This window comes from Schistocerca nitens, chromosome 1 (genome assembly GCF_023898315.1).
Source record: "Schistocerca nitens isolate TAMUIC-IGC-003100 chromosome 1, iqSchNite1.1, whole genome shotgun sequence".
Taxonomy (NCBI): domain Eukaryota; kingdom Metazoa; phylum Arthropoda; class Insecta; order Orthoptera; family Acrididae; genus Schistocerca; species Schistocerca nitens.
The window spans coordinates 152,641,267-152,664,512 of NC_064614.1; the positions used below are offsets into that span (position 1 = coordinate 152,641,267).

The 23,246-nt window shown below is 42.8% G+C and overlaps 1 protein-coding gene across 4 annotated transcripts in view; it reads right to left on the bottom strand.

Moving 5' to 3' along the window:
* The window catches only part of LOC126243824 (caspase-1-like), a 233,608-nt gene that overhangs the window by 108,940 nt on the left and 101,422 nt on the right, over window positions 1–23,246 (bottom strand). For 3 of the 4 annotated variants that reach the window (XM_049948193.1, XM_049948191.1, XM_049948190.1), the window contains exon 3: window positions 19,701–19,859. In XM_049948193.1, the coding sequence (XP_049804150.1) occupies window positions 19,701–19,859 (159 nt within the window). Of the gene's footprint in view, window positions 1–8,341; window positions 8,468–19,700; window positions 19,860–23,246 lie in introns of those variants that run through there. The other variant, XM_049948194.1, reaches the window with a different exon arrangement.

Below are 23,246 nucleotides of genomic sequence, written 5' to 3' on the forward strand. Positions count from 1 at the left end.
ACTAAAACCTAACTAACCTAAGGACATCACACACATCCATGCCCGAGGCAGGATTCGAACCTGTCACCTATCTGGATACCGTTCGTGATACAAACCTAGTGTGTATTGTGTAATACGATATTGTTAGGGGCAACAGACTCACCCTAGATAAGTTATTCATTTATAGGTTTTTATGAGTGCGTTTACGAGTATCAAAATATGTTGCTAAATGTGTCGTGTCTGTTCTACCAGACAAGTCCGACAGAACAGCCATCACATGTATAATAGTAAATATGTATCTCTATGGTAATGATAACTTCAGTGGTGTTGCACACTACGTCCGAACACCTGCGCGGAAATCAGGTAAAGCTGTGCGCAGTGAAGATAATGGATGGTGGACGCTACATGTGCAGTGTGTGACAAGTTGGGACTTTGGCTTGCATGGGAAGCATTTGAGGATAGCTGAAGTGGTTAAGGTGCTCACTAGCGTAAAGCAAGAAATTTTGGTTAGACTTCTGGTCCGGCATAAAGTTTAGCTTTTTGCCACTGAATTTAATTCAGTGCCCAATTGCGGCTGAGATCCGTATTTATGTTGAATCAGTCAAAATACGTGACATATATGACTGTCTTTTCATTGCATTAACTTAGAAGCCTGTCATAAATTTTAAACCGATACCGTTACCCGTTCACGATGAAGAGGGAACTTAACAGACGGACGAACAAACAAGTGGGCAACATATGGAAGAAAACCTTTTATGTGTGATATAATTACAAATTAACAATTTGCGGATTTTTTCTTTACTTGAACTGTGAAACTTCGCTTCTTATCATATTACACGATATTTGTCAATAGGAAGTACCCTACAGATTCTGATAAGTGAGTTTGCGAGTATCGAAATATGTGCCATAAATGGGTGTATCTTTTGATCGCATTGACTTAGAAGCTTAAATGTTACACACAGCCAAGGGAACTTAGAGCTCAGTTCTAGAGTAAAAGGTGTCTTAACAGTATGACAGACAGAAAAACAAGCAGACAAACTGACAAAAAAGTGATCCTACAAGGGTTCCGTTTTTTAAGATTGAGGTCAGAATCCTGAGAATGTTGAGATAAAAAGTAACTCTCCGATCATGCTCACAGAACCACATGAACGTAGCGACCACCGTATCAACTTTTACTAAATGGCGCCATTCGGATGGGATTTGGTGGATCATGAAGTTATGACACTGTTCTTACAGGAGTTGTCAGTTTCCCAAACATTGGAGCTGTTACTTCTATTTAAAGTAGTTCTTCATTTGGTCTTGCGAGGCTAAGTGCATCAACTTTCAATCTTCCCAGTTAGGAAAGATCCTTATACTACTGTTAAATGAACCCAGATACACTGCATAACAGAAAGAGACGATGACCACTTTTTTCCCTTACTCTACACCTTCAGATGCAGACATACTTATTCTATGCGCCAGATTCAATCGAGTGCCACTTACTTGATGAGAAGAGGTCTGATCTTAAGCGCTGGTCCAAATATCAGCTCTTGATGAGGTGAGAAGGGTACAATAGTTCGCTTTGTTGCAGAGTCTACACTGACGAGCAAAAACGTTATGGCTACTGTCCACAACGACAATAAATGCTACATGTTGGTGTTGCGGGCACGTCACATGGCAAGGTAATCATACAGGGCGAAAATTAACAAAGCCGACAAACTGTAGGGACGGATTCCGGACTGCAAATGAAGGAAGAAAGGCCCTATGAACGTGTGTCCGGAAACGCATCTTTGCTGCAGTAAATGGCGCTGAAGAATGAAAGTTTCTCAGAGTACATACCGTGTGTTCCTCGTGTGTTGACTGACGCAGCCACCTGTAAGATGCAAAATGGTCTAGTATCCATGTCGGGAACAAGCCGAGAGTGTGTTTGTTGACGGCCAAGCGTTTAGAAACAGTCGAGAGGCAGCACGGCTGTACCAAATTAAGTACCCACACAGACACCAGCCACATCACATAACATTTCAAGCCTTTTCTGGGCGTTTGTGTGCTCGCGGGTCCTTTAAGACCGACGAACGTGCAGGAGGCGGCGGACTGAGCGTACACGAAATTTGGAGAAGCGGGTTCGACAGGATACAGAGGAGGCGAATCCTAGTATAAGTTCCAGAAAGTGGCTCGGCAACATGGTGTAAACCAAAGTACGATTATGTGTATCCTGCATGGCAGCCTCTACTATCTCTATCAAAGTATTATCGACAGCGGATTTCCCTCAACGGGAAGGATTTTGTTGATGGTTTTTGACCCAGACCATCACAATTATGGGATTTCTGTCATCAGTCTTCTTTACCGACAAAGCAATCTTTATCAGAACTGACATCATCAATTTGCATAATCATCATCTGTGGGCTTCAGCCAATCCTCAGGGAATGCCAATCTGTTCAGCATCAAAATGTGGGTAGGGATTCTTGGCGTCCACATTCCTGAACCAGTTATTCTACAACGCCTCGACGGAAGAACATACTTGGACTTCATGCCGAATACTCTTCCAGGGCTGCATGAGAATGTGCCTTTGGCAGTCCGACGAGTTATGTGATTTCTGCATGATGGAGCATCACCCCATTTCCGCTTTAGAATTTGCCGACATCTCAAGAACATCTTCCCTAAATGTTGGATAGTACACGGAGGCCCTGTACCATGACCTGCTAGATCACCGGGCTTAAACACCCTGGATTTTTACCTCTTGGTATCTGAAAACGTCGTGTATGCTGAAACAGTTTCTGATGTGCAGACCTTTCAACAGCGTGTACAAGACGCCTGTGATGCTATTCGGAGATAGGTCTGAACCTGCGAGACTGCGGCAATCCATGATGCGACGTGTGAACGAGTGCATGGCATCCCATAGAGGCCACTATGGACCTCTGTTGTGACGTGTGGTCGATGCAGCTTTATACTGTATTCCTTGACGATTCGTTGTTGTTGCATGCACACTGTCCATTTCTGCACACATGTTTATAGGACTTTTTCCTCCATTTCCAGTGAGGAATCCGTCCTGCATTTTGTCGGTTTTCACCCTGTTCACCCTGTGTAAGCGGAGCAGGGAAGAGTGGGGGATCATTTTAGGGCAGAAATAAATAAAAATAATAATAAGTCACAGCTGCAAAATACTAACGCTAATTATTTACAGACGAATGGAAAAACTGGTAGAAACCGACCTCGGGGAAGATCAGTTTAGATTCCGTAGAAATGTTGGAACACGTGAGGCGATACTGACTTCACGACTTATCTTAGAAGAAAGATTAAGGAAAGGTAAACCTACGTTTCTAGCATTTATAGACTTAGAGAAAGCTTTTGACAATATTGGCTGGAATACTCTCTTTCAAATTCTAAAGGTGGCAGGGATAAAATACAGGGAGCGAAATGCTATTTACAATTTGTACAGAAAAGAGATGGCAGTTATGAGTCGAGGGACATGAAAGGGAAGCAGTGGTTGGGAAGTGAGTGAGACAGGGTAGTAGCCTATCCCCGATGTTATTCAATCTGTATATTGAGCAAGCAGTAAAGGAAACAAGACAAAAATTTGGAGTAGGTATTAAAATCCAGGGAGGAGAAATAAAAACTTTGAGGTTCGCCGATGACATTGTAATTCTGTCAGAAACAGCAAAGGACTTGGAAGAGCAGTTGAACGGAATGGACAGAGTCTTGAAAGGAGGATATAAGATGAACATCAACAAAAGCAAAACAAGGATAATGGAATGTAGTCGAATTAAGTCGGGTGATGCTGAGGGAATTAGATCAGGAAATGAGACACTTAAAGTAGTAAAGGAGTTTTGCTACTTGGGGAGCAAAATAACTGATGATGGTCGAAGTAGAGAGGATATAAAATGTAGACTGGCAATGGCAAGGAAAGCGTTTCTGCAGAAGAGGAATTTGTTAACATCGAGTATAGATTTAAGTGTCAGGAAGTCGTTTCTGAAAGTATTTGTATGGAGTGTAGCCATGTATCGAAGTGAAACATGGAGAATAAGTAGTTTGGACAAGAAGAGAATAGAAGCTTTCGAAATGTGGAGCTACAGAAGAATGTTGAAGATTAGGTGGGTAGATCACGTAACTAATGAGGAGGTATTTAACACTATTGGGGAGAAGAGAAGTTTGTGGCACAACTTGATTAGAAGAAGGGATCGGTTGGTAGGACATGTCCTGAGGCATCAAGGGATCACAAATTTAGCATTGAAGGGCAGCGTGGATGGTAAAAATCGTAGAGGGAGACCAAGAGATGAATACACTAAGCAGATTCAGAAGGATGTAGGTTGCAGTAGGTACTGGGAGATGAAGGAGCTTGCACAGGATAGATTAGCATGGAGAGCTGCATCAAACCAGTGTCAGGACTGAAGACCACAACAACAACAACAAGGCGAGAAAATTGAGAAAACCACTCAAATATGCAGTTCCTAGAAGGAGCAAATTCTTGTGACCCGGCGTCTGCGAGTGAGAATTTCGGAAATGGCGGAGCTGGTCGACTGTTCGCGGATGTTGTCGTGAGAGTCTATGGAAATTACGACGGTGAAACCAGGAGTAGACAAGACCTCGTCACAGAACTTCGATGTCGGGAAGAAGCCCTCTCTGTAAAGTAAGATGTGGCGATCCGTGGTAGGTCTGACGACAGGGAAGATTGCCGCAACAGGGTCCATTGTTTCGGAGCACACAGGTCAGAGCATGTTAGTGAACATAAAGCTCGGTAGCCGACGAGCTGTACGTGTTCCCAAGTTGACGCAATGACATCGTCTGTTACTATAACACTGGGTATAAGATCATGAAGATTAGGCCGCAAATTACTGGAAACATGACGCCTGGTCGACTAAATCACATTTCTTGTTACACCAATCGTGTCCGGACAGGCTGTCGCCTCAGCGAACGGCTGCTCGAAACACGCACCGCGCCACGAAAACAGAATGGTGGTGGTACCATTACGCCAGCGGTTCCCAACCCTGAGTGGCACTGAAACGTGAACACTGATAGAGAGTCGAAGACATAGAATTATCGGAACTTCAGGAGCTGCATTCGTCAGTCAGCATCAGCGAGTACAGAATGAAATAAGAGTTGAAATGCCCTGTCGCTATTCTATATAGTGTTTTTCCAAGTTTTGAAAACTACGGATATTGTGTGCTGCCATGCGTCTAGAAACGTACATCCCTACAGACTGCGCTATGGGGCTGGCCCACAGTCTCAGCTACGGCTGGCTGCTCATGACGTGACCATATGACATGAAACAGCCCGATCGTAATTTGTCGCTTTGTTGTTTCTTGGACACAGTTGTTCACAAGAACGATCGGCATGTATTTGCTCGTTTAATATCCATACGTAACACGAAGGAAGGAAGGAAGATTGGTATTTGACGCCCGGTCCATACCTGAGGTTATCAGAGACAGGGCTCTGCTCGGATTTGTTACTGCTAGAGGTAAAGGAAGAGGCCATGACCCTTTTAACGGACCATTGCGTCATTTGCTTGAATTGATTTGGCTAACCCCACAAAACCGATACCTGCTTGGCCAAGAACGAGAATAGAACCCAGGTCTCTGAGATGCGAGTTGAGGGCATTAACCACTGCTGTCGTTGTTGTGGTCTTCAATCCAGATACTGGTTTGATGCAGCTCTTCATGCTACTCTATCCTGTGCAAGCTTCTTCATCTCCCAGTACCTACTGCAACCTACATCCTTCTGAATCTGCTTAGTGTATTCATCACTTGGTCTCCCTCTACGATTTTTACCCTCCACGCTGCCCTCCAATACTAAATTGGAGATCCCTTGATGCCTCAGAATATGTCCTACCAACCGGTCCCTTCTTCTTGTCAAGTTGTGCCACAAACTCCTCTTCTCCCCAATTCTGTTCAATACCTCCTCATTAGTTATGTGATCTACCCATCTAATTTTCAGCATTCTTCTCTAGCACCACATTTCGAAAGCTTCTATTCTCTTCTTGTCCAAATTATTTATCGTCCATGTTTCACTTCCATACATGGCTACACTCTATACAAATACATTCAGAAATGACTTCCTGACACTTAAATCTATACTCAGTGTTAACAAATTTCTCTTCTTCAGAAACGCTTTCCTTGCCATTGCCAGTCTATATTTTATATCCTCTCTACTTCGACCATCATCAGTTATTTTGCACCTAAATAGCAAAACTCCTTTACTACTTTAAGTGTCTCATTTCCTAATTTAATTCCCTCAGCATCACCCGACTTAATTAGACTACATTCCATTATCCTCGTTTTGCTTTTGTTGATGTTCATCTTATATCCTCCTTTCAAGACACTTTCCATTCCGTTCAACTGCTCTTCCAAGTCCTTTGCTGTCTCTGACAGTATTACAATGTCGTCGGCGAACCTCGAAGATTTTATTTCTTCTCCATGGATTTTAATACCTACGCCGAACTTTTCTTTTGTTTCCATCACTGCTTGCTCAATATACAGATTGAATAACATCGGGGATAGGCTACAACCCTGTCTCACTCCCTTCCCAACCACTGCTTCCCTTTCATGTCCCTCGCCTCTTATAACTGCCATCTGGTTTCTGTACAAATTGTAAATAACCTGTCGCTCCCTGTATTTTACCCCTGCCATCTTCAGAATTTGGAAGAGAGTATTCCAGTCAACATTGTCAAATGCTTTCTCTAAGTCTACAAATCCTAGAAACGTAGGTTCGCCTTTCCTTTATCTTTCTTCTAGGATAAGTCGTAGGGTCAATATTGCCTCGCGTGTTCCAACATTTCTATGGAATCCAAACTGATCTTCCCCGAGGTCGGCTTCTACCAGTTTTACCATTCGTCTGTAAAGAATTCGCCTTACTATTTTGCAGCTGTGACTTATTAAACTGATAGTTCGGTAATTTTCACATCTGTCAACACCTGCTTTCTTTGGGATTGGAATTATTATATTCTTCTTGAAGTCTGAGGGAATTTCGCCTATCTCATACATCTTACTCACCAGATGTTAGAGTTTTGTCAGGACTGGCTCTGCCCCTGGAAATGTCTTACAATTTAAAATCTGGTTCCTAAATCTCTGTCTTACCATTATATAATCTATCTGAAACCTTCTAGTATCTCCAGGGATCTTCTATGTATACAACCACTACACCACCATAAAAACTGATTGACTCAGTTGGCATATTTGGCGGATATTTTCGGTGCCCTCAACGCCTTTAACTTAACTCTACAGTGTAAGAATGTTCATAAGTCCTTTTTTATGTAAGACAGAGTAAAAGCAATGACAATTAACATGCGACTTTGGGTTCAAATATTGAAACAGGATTCCTTCGACGTATTTCCCGGCTTATATGATTTCTGGAAACCAAGGAAGTCGAAGTCGGTAGAATAACAGCTACATCCATAAAAGATCATCTCAAATCTTTGACCTCCATCCTCAGCAATTTAAATTTACTTATTTTCCTAAATTCTATGCAAATACTGTAATAGGCCTAATTGTAAACAGTAATGTTCTTCAAACATTAACGTTATTCAAAACAGTTTTCAAACATTATGGTTTTTAAAATTAATATTTATCTTATATGGTGATTATGCATTTTATTTTTCATTCTCATTAATGAGAAATCTACTAACTATACTTACCAGTGCAATAGCTAAGCCTTTTCATAATTGTTTTAGGAACTAATTCCCTGAAGTTAAGGGAGAAATTCAATGGCTCAGAAATTCCTTTAAAGAAGACTGCTTAAAAAAGTTGAAAATGTTATCAAGTGAAGAAGATTCGCTAACTAAACTATCACGTGACCAGACTATAAAATTGGTTTTCGAAACAAAACCACTGGTCTCGTTCTGTTCAGCAAGAATATGCAGAAATTGCCAAAATTGCAGTAAGAGTTTCGACAACCTATGTCAAAAAATAATACCAAAATCTCATTGAGTTCTTTTTAAGACTGACCACTCAATTTTATGTTTTCAAATACTTGTGTCAGCTAAGCGAATACAATAAAAACCTTTCCTTTACAAAAATTTAAAATATTTTTCAATCCTTCTTGTACTGTACAGTTTACTAATTAGGGCTACTGATTTGGTCTTCCTTGGGATCTGTTGTAGTAATTGAAGGAAAGTTGACAGCTGTTCACGTAGAACATTATTGCGAACTACGGGCATCCCTTCTTGCTTGATCTTTTCAGTGACGGCAGTGGCATGTTCCAGCAGGATAATTGTTCATGTCACACGGCGAGAATCGTGCATTTGTTTGAGCAGAGTGGCACTGAACTCACGTTGATGTCTTGGGCAGTAAATTTGCCTGGGACGATACAGGGCACCAGCCACGCACCCATAAATCACGTGCCAGTTATTTACAGGAACTGCGTGACCTATGCGTAAACACCTCATGCCACATACCTTTGCAATCCTACCAGGGATTTGTTGGATCCATTCCATGCAGAACTGCTGTTGCACTGCGTTCCAAAAGTGGATCAACAGGCCTTTAAGCAGGCAGGCACACAGTTTTGGCTCCTCTGTGTAGACCTACACACATATGGGAACGGCGGGTATTGTGGGCCATTTAATGAAAAATTACATTACAAAATATATTTGAGCTTAACTTAGTTACGAGCGAAAAAATCATATTTTCAACTTCTTTCCTCTAAGTAATAAAAATATATTTAGGATTATATGAAGGGAACAATACACAAAATGTAATTAGAATTAACCTTGCATTTTGGGCATTTTAAAAATTGGTGGGTAGTATGGGCCACACCAATATGATTATGTTTATAAATTAAAAAATTGCTTTCAATGAAAGTTTTGTTGTTTAATACTATGCACAGTGTATTACATATTATAGCTCATTTACCCTAAGAATTATTTAGCTTACAGAGATCACAAAATTAAAAAAGTAAGTCCTCAACGTCCACACAGAGCTCATGTGCCCAGCCTTCATACTTGTTGCACTGAATCCAGTTTTCCTAATAGCTTTCTCCACACACAATATACGAGGGTGAGTAAAATGAAAACCGTAAATATTTTTTAAATATTATTTATTGGTACAAAGCTGTATCGCTTTTCTGCATAATCTCCCCCACGCTCAATGCAAGTCCTCCAGCGCTTACAAAGTGCATAAATTCCTTTAGAAAAAAATTCTTTTGGTAGTCTACGCAACCACTCACGCACCGCATGGCGTACCTCTTCATCAGAACGGAACTTCTTTCCTGCCATTGTGTCTCTGACTGGTCCAAACATACGGAAATCACTTGGGGCAAGGTATGGTGAGTATGGTGCATGAGGAAGACACTCAAAATGCAGGTCTGTGATTGTTGCAACTGTTGTACGGCCAGTGTGGGGCCTTGCATTGTCATGTTGCAAAAGGACATCTGCTGACAGCAAACCACGTCGCCTTGATTTGACTGCAGGCCGCAGATGATTTTTTAGGAGATCTGTGTATGATGCACTGGTGACAGTGGTCCCTCTAGGGATGTAAGGCTCCAAAATGACGCCTTTTTCGTCCCAAAAGAGAGTCGGCATAACCTTCCCTGCTGATGGTTCTGTTCGAAACTTCTTTAGTTTTGGTGATGAGGAATGGCGTCATTCCTTGCTCGCTCTCTTCCTTTCCGGTTGGTGGAAGTGAACCCAGGTTTCGTCCCCAGTAACGATTCTTGCAAGGAAGCCATCACCTTCTCGTTCAAAGGGACGAAGAGGTTCTTCACGAGCATCAACACGCTACCGTGCACTTTGTGCAACTGGAGCACATAATGCACAGTGTGGTGTGCTGACCCATGACTAATCTGTAAACAAGCTGCAATGTCATTCAGTGTCACTCAACAGTTTTCCTTCACTATGGCTTCAACTGCTGCAATGTTCTGTGGAGTCACAACTCGTTGTGCCTGACCTGCACGAGGAGCATCTTCCACAAAAGTCACGCCATTTACGAACTTCCTACTCCATTCGCAGACTTGCTGCTGTGACAGACATGAATAACCGTACTGAACCTTCATTCGTCGATGAATTTCAATAGGTTTCTCACCTTCACTACGCAAAAACCGAATAACAGAACACTGTTCTTCCCTGGTGCAAGTCGCAAGTGGGGCGGCCATCTTTATACTGATACTGCGACGGTATGTGTGCATCTGCACTGTGCTGCCACCTGCAGGCCATTCTGCACGCTTTTTGTAGCACGCTTACCAGCTTACAGGATAACGGCGCGAAATTTCTATTTGTTATTACAAATTTATTGTTTTCATTTGACTCACCCTCGTATTTTACATCTACAACGTCTTGAGAAGTGGTTGGTGTAGGACTGTCATTACGAAAAATGTTGATTTGTTTATTTTTCTTTTTCTTATTGATCATCGTTTGTTCTTGTTTTGAAAATTTCATTTGTCTTTTTTCTGTCGTGCTTTTTCCTGTTGCTCTTCTGAATCTTTCTTATCTGCCAGCATATTTTTTGTTGGAGTTGATGTCAATAGAAGTGGTGGTCTCTCCAGAAGTGATTGTAGATTCTGCCTGGGAAGCAAGCTGAGGGGGTGGGGGGGGGGGGAGGCTATCAGAGCTGCTGAGCTGCTGGTGAAGTCGATGTGGGTGTCCTATATATAGTAACAACAGCCCCATCAGACTTCATGTCGGGAGAGGTTCCTGTACAATGTTGGTAGTATAACTGCCCATAAAGTCCAAGTCAGTACATATGTCTGGGTTTGTCGGGTAAATGCCAGTGCATCTAAATACATTGTCAGCAATATATAGTCGACACACTTGCTTGTAGGCATCATCTACAAATTTTGTAACATCAAATTCATTAATTATTGACCCGGAATTATCCCTCATCCGCAAACTGCAAGCAGTGTTGTAGCAGTTTTTGAAAGGTTTCATGAACGTCCTATCCAGAGGCTGCAACTTATGAGAAGTGTGTGGGGGTAAACTTAACATACGACATGGTTTTCCCGAGCATGCATGATGACCTCTAAGTCCTAGTAACTGGTATACCCATCTACAATCATCAAGACTGGATCTCCTACTGAGGGGTTTGTGAAGGAAACAAAGTGTTAAAGTCACTTTAAAAAGCCTCAGCTGTCATCCAACCACTGTACGTTGCAAAACTAATGCTTTTGGTTGGAGCACCAATCATGAGGCGGTCATTCATTCGTTTTCTTCGGAAAATAAAAAGCGGAGAAATAAATTGCCCAGTTGCACTCATGCAAAATAGAAGTGTAACATTACGTCCCCTCTCTCCAGAAGCAATTTTCCACACTTTACTTTTTCCGTTCACTGTAATGACCTTGTCATTTTCATGCACACACGATACGCCAGTCTCGTCCTCATTAAAAATTCGTGATGGACGAAAGGAATGCTTTTTAAAGAGAATTTCAAACCGGCTGAAGAACATTTCGACCTGTGGCTTATTAAACCCTACACACCACGTCAGACTAGTTGATTGTGGTTTTCTGTAGGTCAGATTTGGGTGCTTCTTCATAAAACTGGCATAAAAATTCTTTCCAGTAATTTTTGTCCTTTTGTTGAATCTGACTCAAATTGAATTTTTCTGCCAGGTCATAGGCCAGTTTCAAAACCTCTGCTTTGGACAGGGCATTAGTCTCGAATCTAAATCCATCAAATGAGCTACTAATAGCTTTTCACAACTTTCATCAAAGGTTGCCTTAAAAGACCCCATTTGTGGTTTCATATCAGTTGGCTCATTATTTACTGTAGCTTTTAACTTTGTTTTCAGAGAGCTTCTAGGCACATGGTATCGGTCAGACGCGGCTCTTTCGAAAAGTTTGTTCGCCAGTACACTTGCAACAGAATTTTTCAATTCATTCTCTGACCATTCTCCCCGACCTTTACCTTCTTGTTTTCTTAAATGTTGGCATAGTATCCTAAAAAAAAGAAAAAAGAAAAAAAGGCAATTATTTCCTTGGCCCATAACACCCGAATGTCCCATGGACTATACTACCCGATTCACACTGATATGAAAACATGGTAGGAAACGAAACATTGTTAGAGCAAACGAAATGCAATTGTCACTGTCTTATGTTAATAGAGTAAACTAAATAAAAGCTCCCATTTCACAAGTATATTCTGTCCACCTCGATGGCTGAGTGGTCGGCGCGGCAGAACACCGTGCAAGGGGATCTGGGTTCGATTCCCGGCTGAGTTAGGGATTTAGTCTTCTCAGAGACTGGGTGTTGTGTTGTGGTCATCGCGGCAGAGTACCATGAAAGGGGACCTGGATTCGATTCCCGGCTGGGTTAGGGATTTTCTTTGCTCAGAGACTGGGTGTTCTGTTGTCTTCATCCTCATATCATCTCCATCGACACGCAAGTCGTTGAAGTGGTTCAACTACAAAGACTTGCACCAGGCGACAGGTTTACCCGACGGGAGGCCCTAGCCACACGACATTTCATTTTTTTTTCATATTTTCTTACATGTAATGATTCAGAGTGATGTTAAAAATCATTCGGCGCAACAACTTGTAGGAGCACAAACAATTCATAGACGATACGACACTGGGAATCAAACACACTCTCTGCACATGGCGTAATGGCACTGGCGGCAAAGATAACACTGTGTACCGTGGTGCTACGTAGTAGTGATTAGCTGAAATACCAACTGACCCATACTACCCATCGTTCCCCTACTGCATAAGCCATTATGGGTGTATTACAGAGACCGAGTACCTCAATCACTTTGTATATTGCTGTTCTGATCGTCAGTTTAACGGAAGAATGCCTCTATACTCGCTGGGACTTCACATTAACAAAATTATTCTGAGAAGTGTTAGAGGAAGTTTCCAGATTCCGAACCTAGGGAGCCGTAATGAAACGTATCTGATTCACCTTAGATTTGCTTATTACTCTCTGTAATGTTCGTCTCTACTTCAAATAAAGTTCGAAAACGAATGTAAGGGACCAGCAGAATAAGTTTGAAAATAATCCTCCTGATAGTCCATTACAGTAAGAGCAAAGAAAAATGCGAAGAAGAGAAGCACAAGTTGACAATAAAACCAAATGGTTCAAATGGCTCTGAGCACTATGGGACTCAACTGCTGAGGTCATTAGTCCCCTAGAACTTAGAACTAGTTAAACCTAACTAACCTAAGGACATCACAAACATCCATGCCCGAGGCAGGATTCGAACCTGCGACCGTAGCGGTCTTGCGGTTCCTGACTGCAGCGCCTTTAACCGCACGGCCACTTCGGCCGGCCAATAAAGCCAATAAATTACTTGATTATGTTATGTGTTTATGTCAACTGAGGACAATAATTAGATGGAGAACAGAAAAAATAGAAATAGTTGTATAGGTATTTACTACCTGGTAACCAGTTCCAGTTTATGCCGCTAGGTTGCAGCAGATTAGCGACGTTGCAGTCGCTTTGCACAGGAAATTCAAAACATCGAAGATGGCGGCCAGCAGGAAATTCACAAAAATTGACGGGAAATTAATTGTCCTGCGTATAGAATGCCGGAGTGCTTAAAACAATTAACGGGAAATTTTTAAAAAATCGAAAATGGTTGATGATGAATTTTTTTAAAAAAAGGTCAAGGATGGCGTTGATGAGAAATTTAAAAATCTCAACCCTGCTTTATGCCCCAACTCCCTCCCTTCTCTTCTATTAACCAATCACAGCAAGGTATTAAAAGAAGGCATCCAATCAAGATAAAATAAATTTTAAGAAAATGAAATAGCCCAGTTGTGTTTCACACCACTCTCCTCCCTACCTCTCCTTATCTCCACCCAATCATAGCACAGTATAAAAAATGAAACAATCGACGAAATAAATCCAGCGTGGCGGAAAAAGTCCAAGATGGTAGTCTGATTCGGAAGAAGGTCTTTTGGCCGAAATAACTTGTTTGACAGTCTTTTTGTTGTGCCTATATGCTACTCTAGATCTTTGCTACATGGCAAGTAGCAGTCTAACATTTTCATAACATCGTCGTATATGAAACACAATGAATAACAATATCATAAATTATTCATGAGTTAATCTGTTTTGGCAACATACAAGAGCAGATTATGAATGTTTTAATAAATTGTGGTCATAATGGCGAAGTGCAGAGACTGTGAAATAATGGTTCAAATGGCTCTGAGCACTGTGGGACTTAACATCTATGGTCATCAGTCCCCTAGAACTCAGAACTACTTAAACCTAACTAACCCAAGGACAGCACACAACACTCAGTCATCACGAGGCAGAGAAAATCCCTGACCCCGCCGGGAATCGAACCCGGGAACCCGGGCGTGGGAAGCGAGAACGCTACCGCACGACCACGAGCTGCGGACTGTGAAATAATAAACTGTTACCAGTCACATTCATATTTATTTTATGTTTAACTTAACATAGCGTTACAAATGTTCTGCTAGTCCTCAGGAGTGTAACCGTAAAACATATAAGACTTTAAAAGATAAACTAACGTAACTCATCTAAATTAACACATAAATACTAATGCTACAATTTTGTGCACCATTCTGTGAGGGAGGCGGTGTAGTGGCGGCTAGGACTCGATATCTGCTGCTGTTATTTTGTTATGGAGCTCAGCAAGATGTCTCTTATTGCCTACTGAGTTGGACCATACAGCCTGTGCAGGTTGCATGAATATAGCTTACAAAAGTACCTACAACCAATACAACAAAAATTATATCGGCCGGACTGGCAGAAATTTCAGCACTCGATCTGAAGAACAGACAGACTGATACCGACTGGAAAAACGTAGAAATGAACATTAACGACGGATATTAAAGATACAGGTCGCCCTTTCAAAATCGAAGACAAAGCCATAAAAAATTCAAGAGCAGATATTGTGGACAAAGTGGTAATAAACAAAAAAATTATGTTCATAATAAGATAACTGAGCTTAAAAACTCGAAACAATTTAGTAATTTTAAACAATTCTAATGAAACAGATTCTAGACGCACCAATGAGAAAGAAATGATTACGTTACTGTTATATCACGATTAACAAAGTGAATGAAGGGATAGTCGATAACCAGCAATACGCAGCAAGACCACCATATTGTTATATGTGTTTAATGATTATACCCATACAAAAATGTGCTGTACAATGGAATTTATCGAAGCCAGTGTCACTGCTACAAGGTGATGTTATACAACAGTGCCGCCAGTGTACCAAAAGGAAATACAGTGCAAAAAAAATTATTGAGCGCCGAAGCTGTGACAGATTGACTGAGATATGACGGTAATCCCAAAAGTAAGGTCTCCTATTTTTTATAAGTACGGAACTCTGTTTGTGTGGCAGTTGATCATACTGTTATGAAGAGTGCTTCACGCGCTGTGTGTAAATACGCGCACGCCGCGCTGAGGCTCTCAGTCTTGGCTTGGGAGCCGTTGAGAATGGAGCTCCCGTTGGATGTTACCGCCAAGTGCGAGTTGCTCGCAGTTATTCGGTTTTTGAACGCAAAGGGGAACTGCGCCGATTGAAATCCATCGCCAATTGACGGAAGTGTATGGTGAGTCGTGCATGGATGTCAAAAACGTTCGTAAGTGGTGTAGAGAGTTTGCAGCTGGTCGGACCGAAATTCTCGACGAACAAAAGAGCAGGAGACCGTCAATTTCTTAGGAGACAGTGTTGAAGGTTGAGCAAAGCGTGCGTGAAGAACGGCGGATCACCCTGGACGATCTGTGCACGTTGGTTCCTGAGATTTCCCGAGGCACCGCTCACAGAATTTTAACGGAAACATTGAACTACCGGAAGGTGTGCGCAAGATGCGTGCCACGCATGCTGACTCAGGACCACATGCGGCAACGAGTTGAGGCTTCCAGCACCGCATTGCAGCCGAACAGAACAACTTTCTGTACTCAATTGTCACGGGTGACGAAACCTGGGCATACCACCTTACACCTGAGACCAAGCAACATTCACGCCAGTGGTGGCATCCTTCTTCGCAGAATGGCGGCGAGCTGGTATGACATGGGCATACAAAAACTGCCACAGAGTCTAGAAAAATGCATCGACAGAAATGGTGGTTATGCCGAAAAATAGTTAACCGTTCTAGAAATAAATCCGTCTATGTACTGTACATACAAAAAAATTGGAGATTTTACTTTTGGGATTTAAGATTGAGTAAGAAGCACGAAAAAAAAACAATGTACTTGTTATTCAATCTTAAATAAGGATTTATTCTACCAAGAAATAACGGAACATTACGTAAATGAGATTAAGTGACATTTTGAAAGTGTACCACACCAATAAGCAGCTGACGCTAAAATATCTGCGCCGGCCTGTGTGGCCGTGCGGTTCTAGGCGCTTCAGTCTGGAACCGCGTGACCGCTACGGTCGTAGGTTCGAATCCTGCCTCGGGCATGGATGTGTGTGATGTCCTTAGGTTAGTTAGGTTTATGTAGTTCTAAGTTCTAGGGGACTGATGACCACAGATGTTGAGTCCCATAGTGTTCAGAGCCATTTTTAAACTGTCTGCATGCATCCCTCGCAGGGTGTGTTGTTCAACTCAACAAGCAATGTAAGACATCTAACTGAACTCCACGACAATGTAATAACACCAACAGATGTCACTGGATGTCGACTTCTACCTCCCCCTCCCACCCTCCTCCCCCATCTACCCCCGCGCCGTTCATCATTCACCGTATCTCACAATAGCCACACCAGCAAGATAGTGTACAAAAATTGTGGCTTTATTATTTCTGTGTAAATTTAGGTTATTTAATATAGTACGTTAAAACCTGTGTATCTGTTTGCGAAGATGTATATAACTTGCTCGAAATGTTCAGTAAAACATAAAATAAATGTAAATGTGATTAGCAGCAGTTCATCACACAAATAATTATAAGTGTTTTGGACAACGTTCCTGGTGAATTAAAGGTGCCGTATTATGACACAACAAGAAGAACTTTTTAAAAATTGAAATTACGAGGTCGTGTTGTTGTTGTGGTCTTCAGTCCTGAGACTGGTTTGATGCAGCTCTCCATGCTACTCTATCCTGTGCAAGCTTCTTCATCTCCCAGTACTTACTGCAACCTACATCCTTCTGAAACTGCTTAGTGTATTCATCTATTGGTCTCTCTCTACGATTTTTACCCTCCACGCTGCCCTCCAATGCTAAATTTGTGATCCCTTGATGCCTCAGAACATACCCTACCAACCAGTCCCTTCTTCTTGTCAAGTTGTGCCACAAACTCCTCTCCTCGTTAGTTATGCGATCTACCCATCTAATCTTCAGCATTCTTCTGTAGCACCACAATTCGAAAGCTTCTATTCTCTTCTTGTCCAAACTATTTAACGTCCACGTTTCACTTCCATACATAGCCACACTCCATACAAATACTTTCAGAAACGACTTCCTGACGTTTAAATCTATACTCGATGTTAACAAATTCCTCTTCTTCAGAAACGCTTTGCTTGCCATTGCCAGTCTACATTTTATATCCTCTCTACTTCGACCATCATCAGTTATTTTGCTCCCCAAATAGCAAAACTCCTTTACTACATTAAGTGTCTCATTTCCTAATCTAATTCCCTTACCATCACCCGACTTAATTCGACTACATTCCATTATCCTCGTTTTGCTTTTGTTGATGTTCATCTTATAGCCTCCTTTCAAGACACTGTCCATTCCATTCAACTGCTCTTCCAAGTCCTTTGCTGTCTCTGACAGAATTACAATGTCATCGGCGAACCTCAAAGTTTTTATTTCTTCTCTATGGATTTTAATACCTACTCCGAACTTTTCTTTTGTTTCCTTTACTGCTTGCTCAATATACAGATTGAATAACATCGGGGAGAGGCTACAACCCTGTCTCACTCCCTTCCCCCCCCCCCCCCCATTGCTTCCCTTTCATGCCCCTCGACTCTTATAACTGCCATCTGGTTTCTGTACAAATTGTAAATAGCATTTCGCACCCTGTATTTTATCCCTGCCACCTTTAGAATTTGAAAGAGAGTATTCTAGTCAACATTGTCAAAAGCTTTGTATAAGTCTACAAATGCTAGAAACGTAGGTTTGCCTTTCCTTAATCTTTCTTCTAAGATAAGGCGTAAGGTCAGTATTGCCTCACGTGTTCTAACATTTCTACGGAATCCAAACTGATCTTCCCCGAGGTCGGCTTCTACCAGTTTTTCCATTCGTCTGTAAATAATTAGCGTTAGTATTTTGCAGCTGTGACTTATTAAACTGATAGTTCGGTGATTTTCACATCTGTCAACACCTGCCTTCTTTGGGACTGGAATTATTATATTCTTCTTGAAGTCTGAGGGTATTTCGCCTGTCTCATACATCTTGCTCACTATATGGTAGAGACTGGATCTCCCAAGGCCGTCAGTAGTTCTAATGGAATGTTGTCTACTCCCGGGGCCTTGTTTCGACTCAGGTCTTTCAGTGCTCTGTCAAGCTCTTCACGCAGTATCATATCTCCCATTTCATCTTCATCTATATCCTCTTCCATTTCCATAATATTGTCCTCAAGTACGTTGCCCTTGTATAGACCCTCTATATACTACTTCCACCTTTCTGCTTTCCGTTCTTTGCTTAGAACTGGGTTTCCATCTGAGCTCTTGATATTCATACGAGGTCGTACTGAAATGTAATTCCTCCGTTTCTTTTATGCTGTTCTCAATGTCGGCTGAGCTATTACTTGTCATGTATATTCCTCGCCGGCAACCGAAGAGACTCATGAGAATGGGGTTGATGAACTCACTTAAGAAAATCGTCAGATAACACGGACACAGCATTCAGGTAGCTTAAGTGTTCCGTATCACGAGGGCTTGTACAGGTCGTCATTGTTGAACTGCAGTTCGGTGGGCGCTTCGAATGCTCGCTCGTAACGTGAAAGAGAGGAGATTGGACATCTACCGACAATTTCTGTTACATGTTGAGCATGAGGGTGATGGATTCTTTATCAACACTGCGACAGATCATGAACGCTGGGATCACCATTCTACTCCGAAAACCAGAGAGTATGAGTGAATGGAGTTCCACCAAAAAGGATCACCGACGCCATGAAGATTCAGAACCATACCATCAAGTCATATTCACAGTTTTCGGGGATGTTCGAGCTGTGGTGCATCTTCACTGTCATCGATCATCCTCCATACAACCCGACTTGGCCCCATCCGATTTTCAACTGTTTCCAAAACTTAACGAACAACTTCGAGGACTTCACTTAGATGGCGATAGTGCAAGCAGAGGCGAGGTTGTGGCTCCGTCAACGAAGTCAAGCATTCTGCAGTGACGGTATCATCAAACTGGTCCCTCACAGGGAGAAATGTGTTCGTTGGTTGGTTGATTTGTGAGAGAGGACCAAACAGCGATATCATCTGTCCCATCGGATTACTGAAGGATGGGGAAGGAAGTCGGCCGTGCCCTTTCAAAGGAACCATCCCGGATTTTGCCTGAAGCGATTTAGAGAAACCGCGGACAACCTAAATCAGGATGGCCGGACGCAGGTTTGAACCGTCGTCCTCCCAAATGCGAGTCCAGTGTGCTAACCACTGCGCCACCTCGCTCGGTAAATGTATTCCGCATCAGGGTGACAATGCTGAGAAACAAATATGTAGATATGAAGAATAAAGATGAAGAATGTTAAAAAAATGTTTTGTTTATAAAGCTTTAAGAGTTTTCACATAAAAAGGCGGAGGAATTACTTTTCAGCACGCGTTCATAGTTTTCCTACACAACAGTTGCTAATTCATAGAAAAATTTCTATTTTCATGATATTTGTGTGTGTGTGTGTGTGTGTGTGTGTGTGTGTGTGTGCGTTTAGAACCATTAATATGACTTCATAATCTTGGTACCTACCCAGGGACGAAGACTCCTGCAGGCATGGCGTCCACGACGTCGGAAGGCCCATCGCCTATCGATTTGCGAGCGGTCTCCACTTGGTCGGAAGATTCATTGTGATCCTCACTTTTCTTGCGCTGGCCTTGTTTCTTGTCAGCAGAGGGTTTTGATTTGAACCTGGTGAAAAACAGTGGAATGAATCCTGCAGAATTATATCTACTACAACAATACAGCTCTGCAAAACACAGTAAACTAAATGGGAAAAAGATACTTATTGTTGTTCTGTTTGATAAGGCTCTCTCGTGTTTTTGATAAGGCTCTCTCCTGTTTCGATGATTGATAGAAAGTTGGCTAAATGACTGTAAAATGTCTCTGCTTTTGCCATTATTGCTGTTGACACCGACAGTTTCTGCCAGATATGTGTCTGCAGATCAAAAATGATTAAATGGCTCTAAGCACTATGGGAATTAACATCTGAGGTCATCAGTCCCCTAGACTTAGAACTACTTAAACCTAACTAACCTAAGGACATCACACACATCCATGCCCGAGGCAGGATTCGAACCTGCGACCGTAGCAGCAGCGCGGTGTCTGTAGGAATCTGATGCATATTCGAGGATTCGTGATATGGGAGAAACAAGGGTGCATCAGGGGTGCGATGGGAGAGGGATAGTGGCAAAAGAGCCGAAGTCAGCTAAAGCATAGCAGCGTCAGCAGCACTCCGTCTTCAGGCCAAAAGTGGCACATCGGGACCATCCGACCGCCGTGTCCTCCTCAGCTGAGGATGCAGCTGGGGGGAGGGGGGGGGGCGTCTTGTCAGCACACCGCTCTCCCAGTCGTTATGATGGTTTTCTGTGACCGGAGCCGCTACTATTCCGTCGAGTAGATCCTCAGTTGGCATCACGAGGCTGAGTGCACCCCGAATAATGGGAACAGTATATGTCAGCCCATATGGTCACCCATCCAAGTGCCGCCCACGCTCGACAGCGCTTTACTTCGGTGATCTGACGGGAACCGGTGTATCCACTGCGGAAAGGCCGTTGCCAGATAAGACATAGGGCACCAACAAAAGATCACGATCTAGTTGGAGTTTAGGAGGCGAGCTCGCATGACTTAACGTTGGTGTCTAATAGCACAGTCGACGCAGAACTTCCATAGATGTCGATGTAAGTGGGGACATTAAACAGCGAGGGCGAAGTGCGATGCACCGCAGGCACTTGTCGCCGTTAACAGTGGCAAAACTGGGCGAGCAGCAGAGCGCGACTCAAAGGAGCGAGCAAAGTGACGTCGTCGTGTGTTGACCATTCAATGCTCGCGGCCGGGCCAGCAACCGCGGCCGACTCGCCAGCCGGGGGGTTTGCCGTGCGGGCTGCCCCTTCAGCCGCTCAACGCACGGAGGAAACGGCGTATGAGACACCCGACTACCAGACGTATCCTGGTTAGGATTCATCCAACGAAGGCAGCATAGGGGTAGAACAACATATCTGCGACTCCAAGAGGAGTACTGTATAAAATCGCTAAGGGGATCTAAGGCTTCCATTCTGTTCCTTGTTGACCAGTCTGAGGTGGCAGTTGAATGTAGCAAAACGAAAGCCGGAATTTTAAGTTCTGCTTTCAGGAAATCGTTCACGCAGGAGAATCGTACATACATGCTGTCATTTGACTATCGGACAGTATGGAGTAGAGAAACAACTGAAAGATTTGAAAGCAAATAAGGGACCAGTTTCAGATGGAATCCCAGTTCTGGTTTAGAAAGAGTCCTCTACGCCATTGGCCCTTTATCTAACTGGGATTTATCGTAAATCTCTCGCCCAGCAAACACGTCCCAAGTGACTGTTATAAAGCGCAGTTGACTCCTATATATAAGAGGGGTAGGAGAACGGACCCACAAAATAACAGATCAATATCCCTAACTTCGGTTCTGCAGAATCCTTGAACATATTCTCAGTTCGAACATAATAAATTTTCTTGAGCCTGAGAAGCTTATGTCCACGAATCACCATGGTTTTAGAAATCATTTCTCGCGCTACATCTACATCTGCATCTACATCTACATCTACATCTACATCCATACTCCGCAAGCCACCTGACGGTGTGTGGCGGAGGGTACCTTGAGTACCTCTATCGGTTCTCCCTTCTATTCCAGTCTCGTATTGTTCGTGGAAAGAAGGATTGTCGGTATGCCTCTGTGTGGGCTCTAATCTCTCTGATTTTATCCTCATGGTCTCTTCGCGAGATATACGTAGGAGGGAGCAATATACTGCTTGACTCCTCGGTGAAGGTATGTTCTCGAAACATCAACAAAAGCCCGTACCGAGCTACTGAGCGTCGCTCCTGCAGAGTCTTCCACTGGAGTTTATCTATCATCTCCGTAACGCTTCCGCGATTACTAAATGATCCTGTAACGAAGCGCGCTGCTCTCCGTTGGATCTTCTCTATCTCTTCTATCCACCCTATCTGGTACGGATCCCACACTGCTGAGCAGTATTCAAGCAGTGGGCGAACAAGTGTACTGTAACCTACTTCCTTTGTTTTCGGATTGCATTTCCTTAGGATTCTTCCAATGAATCTCAGTCTGGCATCTGCTTTACCGACGATCAACTTTATATGATCATTCCATTTTAAATCACTCCTAATGCGTACTCCCAGATAATTTATGGAATTAACTGCTTCCAGTTGCTGACCTGGTATATTGTAGTTAAATGATAAGGGATCTATCTTTCTATGTATTCGCAGCACATTACACTTGTCTACATTGAGATTCAATTGCCATTCCCTGCCCCATGCGTCAATTCGCTGCGGATCCTCCTGCACTTCAGTGCAATTTTCCGTTGTTAAAAACTCTAAATATACCATAGCATCATCCGCAAAAAGCCTCAGTGAACTTCCGATGTCATCCACAAGGTCATTTATGTATATGCCCTTTTCTCACATGATATGCTGAGAACTATGGATGAAGGGCAACAGGCAGATTACATATTTCTAGATTTCCGAAAAGCATTTGACACGACGAACCAATGCAGGCTGTTAACGAAGGTACGAGCATATGGAATACGTTCACAGATACGTGAGGTGCTTGAAGACTTCTTCAGTAATATAATACATTGTGTTCTCCTCGGCGGAAAGTGTTCATCAGAGACAAGGGTAACGTCAGGAATGCCCCAGTGAAGTGAGATAGGTCAGCTGTTGTTCTCCATATACATAGATGATTCAGCGGATAGGGTCGGCAGCAATCTGCGGTTGTTTGCTGATGATGATGTGGTGTACGGTAAGGTGTCGCAGTTGAGTGACTGTAGAAAGATACAATTTCTAGTTGGTGTGATGAGCGGCAGCTAGCCCTGAATGTGAAAAATGTAAGTTAATGCGGATGAATAGGAAATACAAACCGTAATGTCGGGATACAGCATTAGTAGTCTACTGCTTGACACAACCACGTCGTTGAAATGAGCGGGTGTAACGTTGCAAAGCGATATGAAACGGAACAAGCATGTTAGAATTGTGGTAGGGAAGGCGAACGTTCGACTTCTGTTTTTTGGGAAAATTTTACAAAGTGTGGTTCCTCTG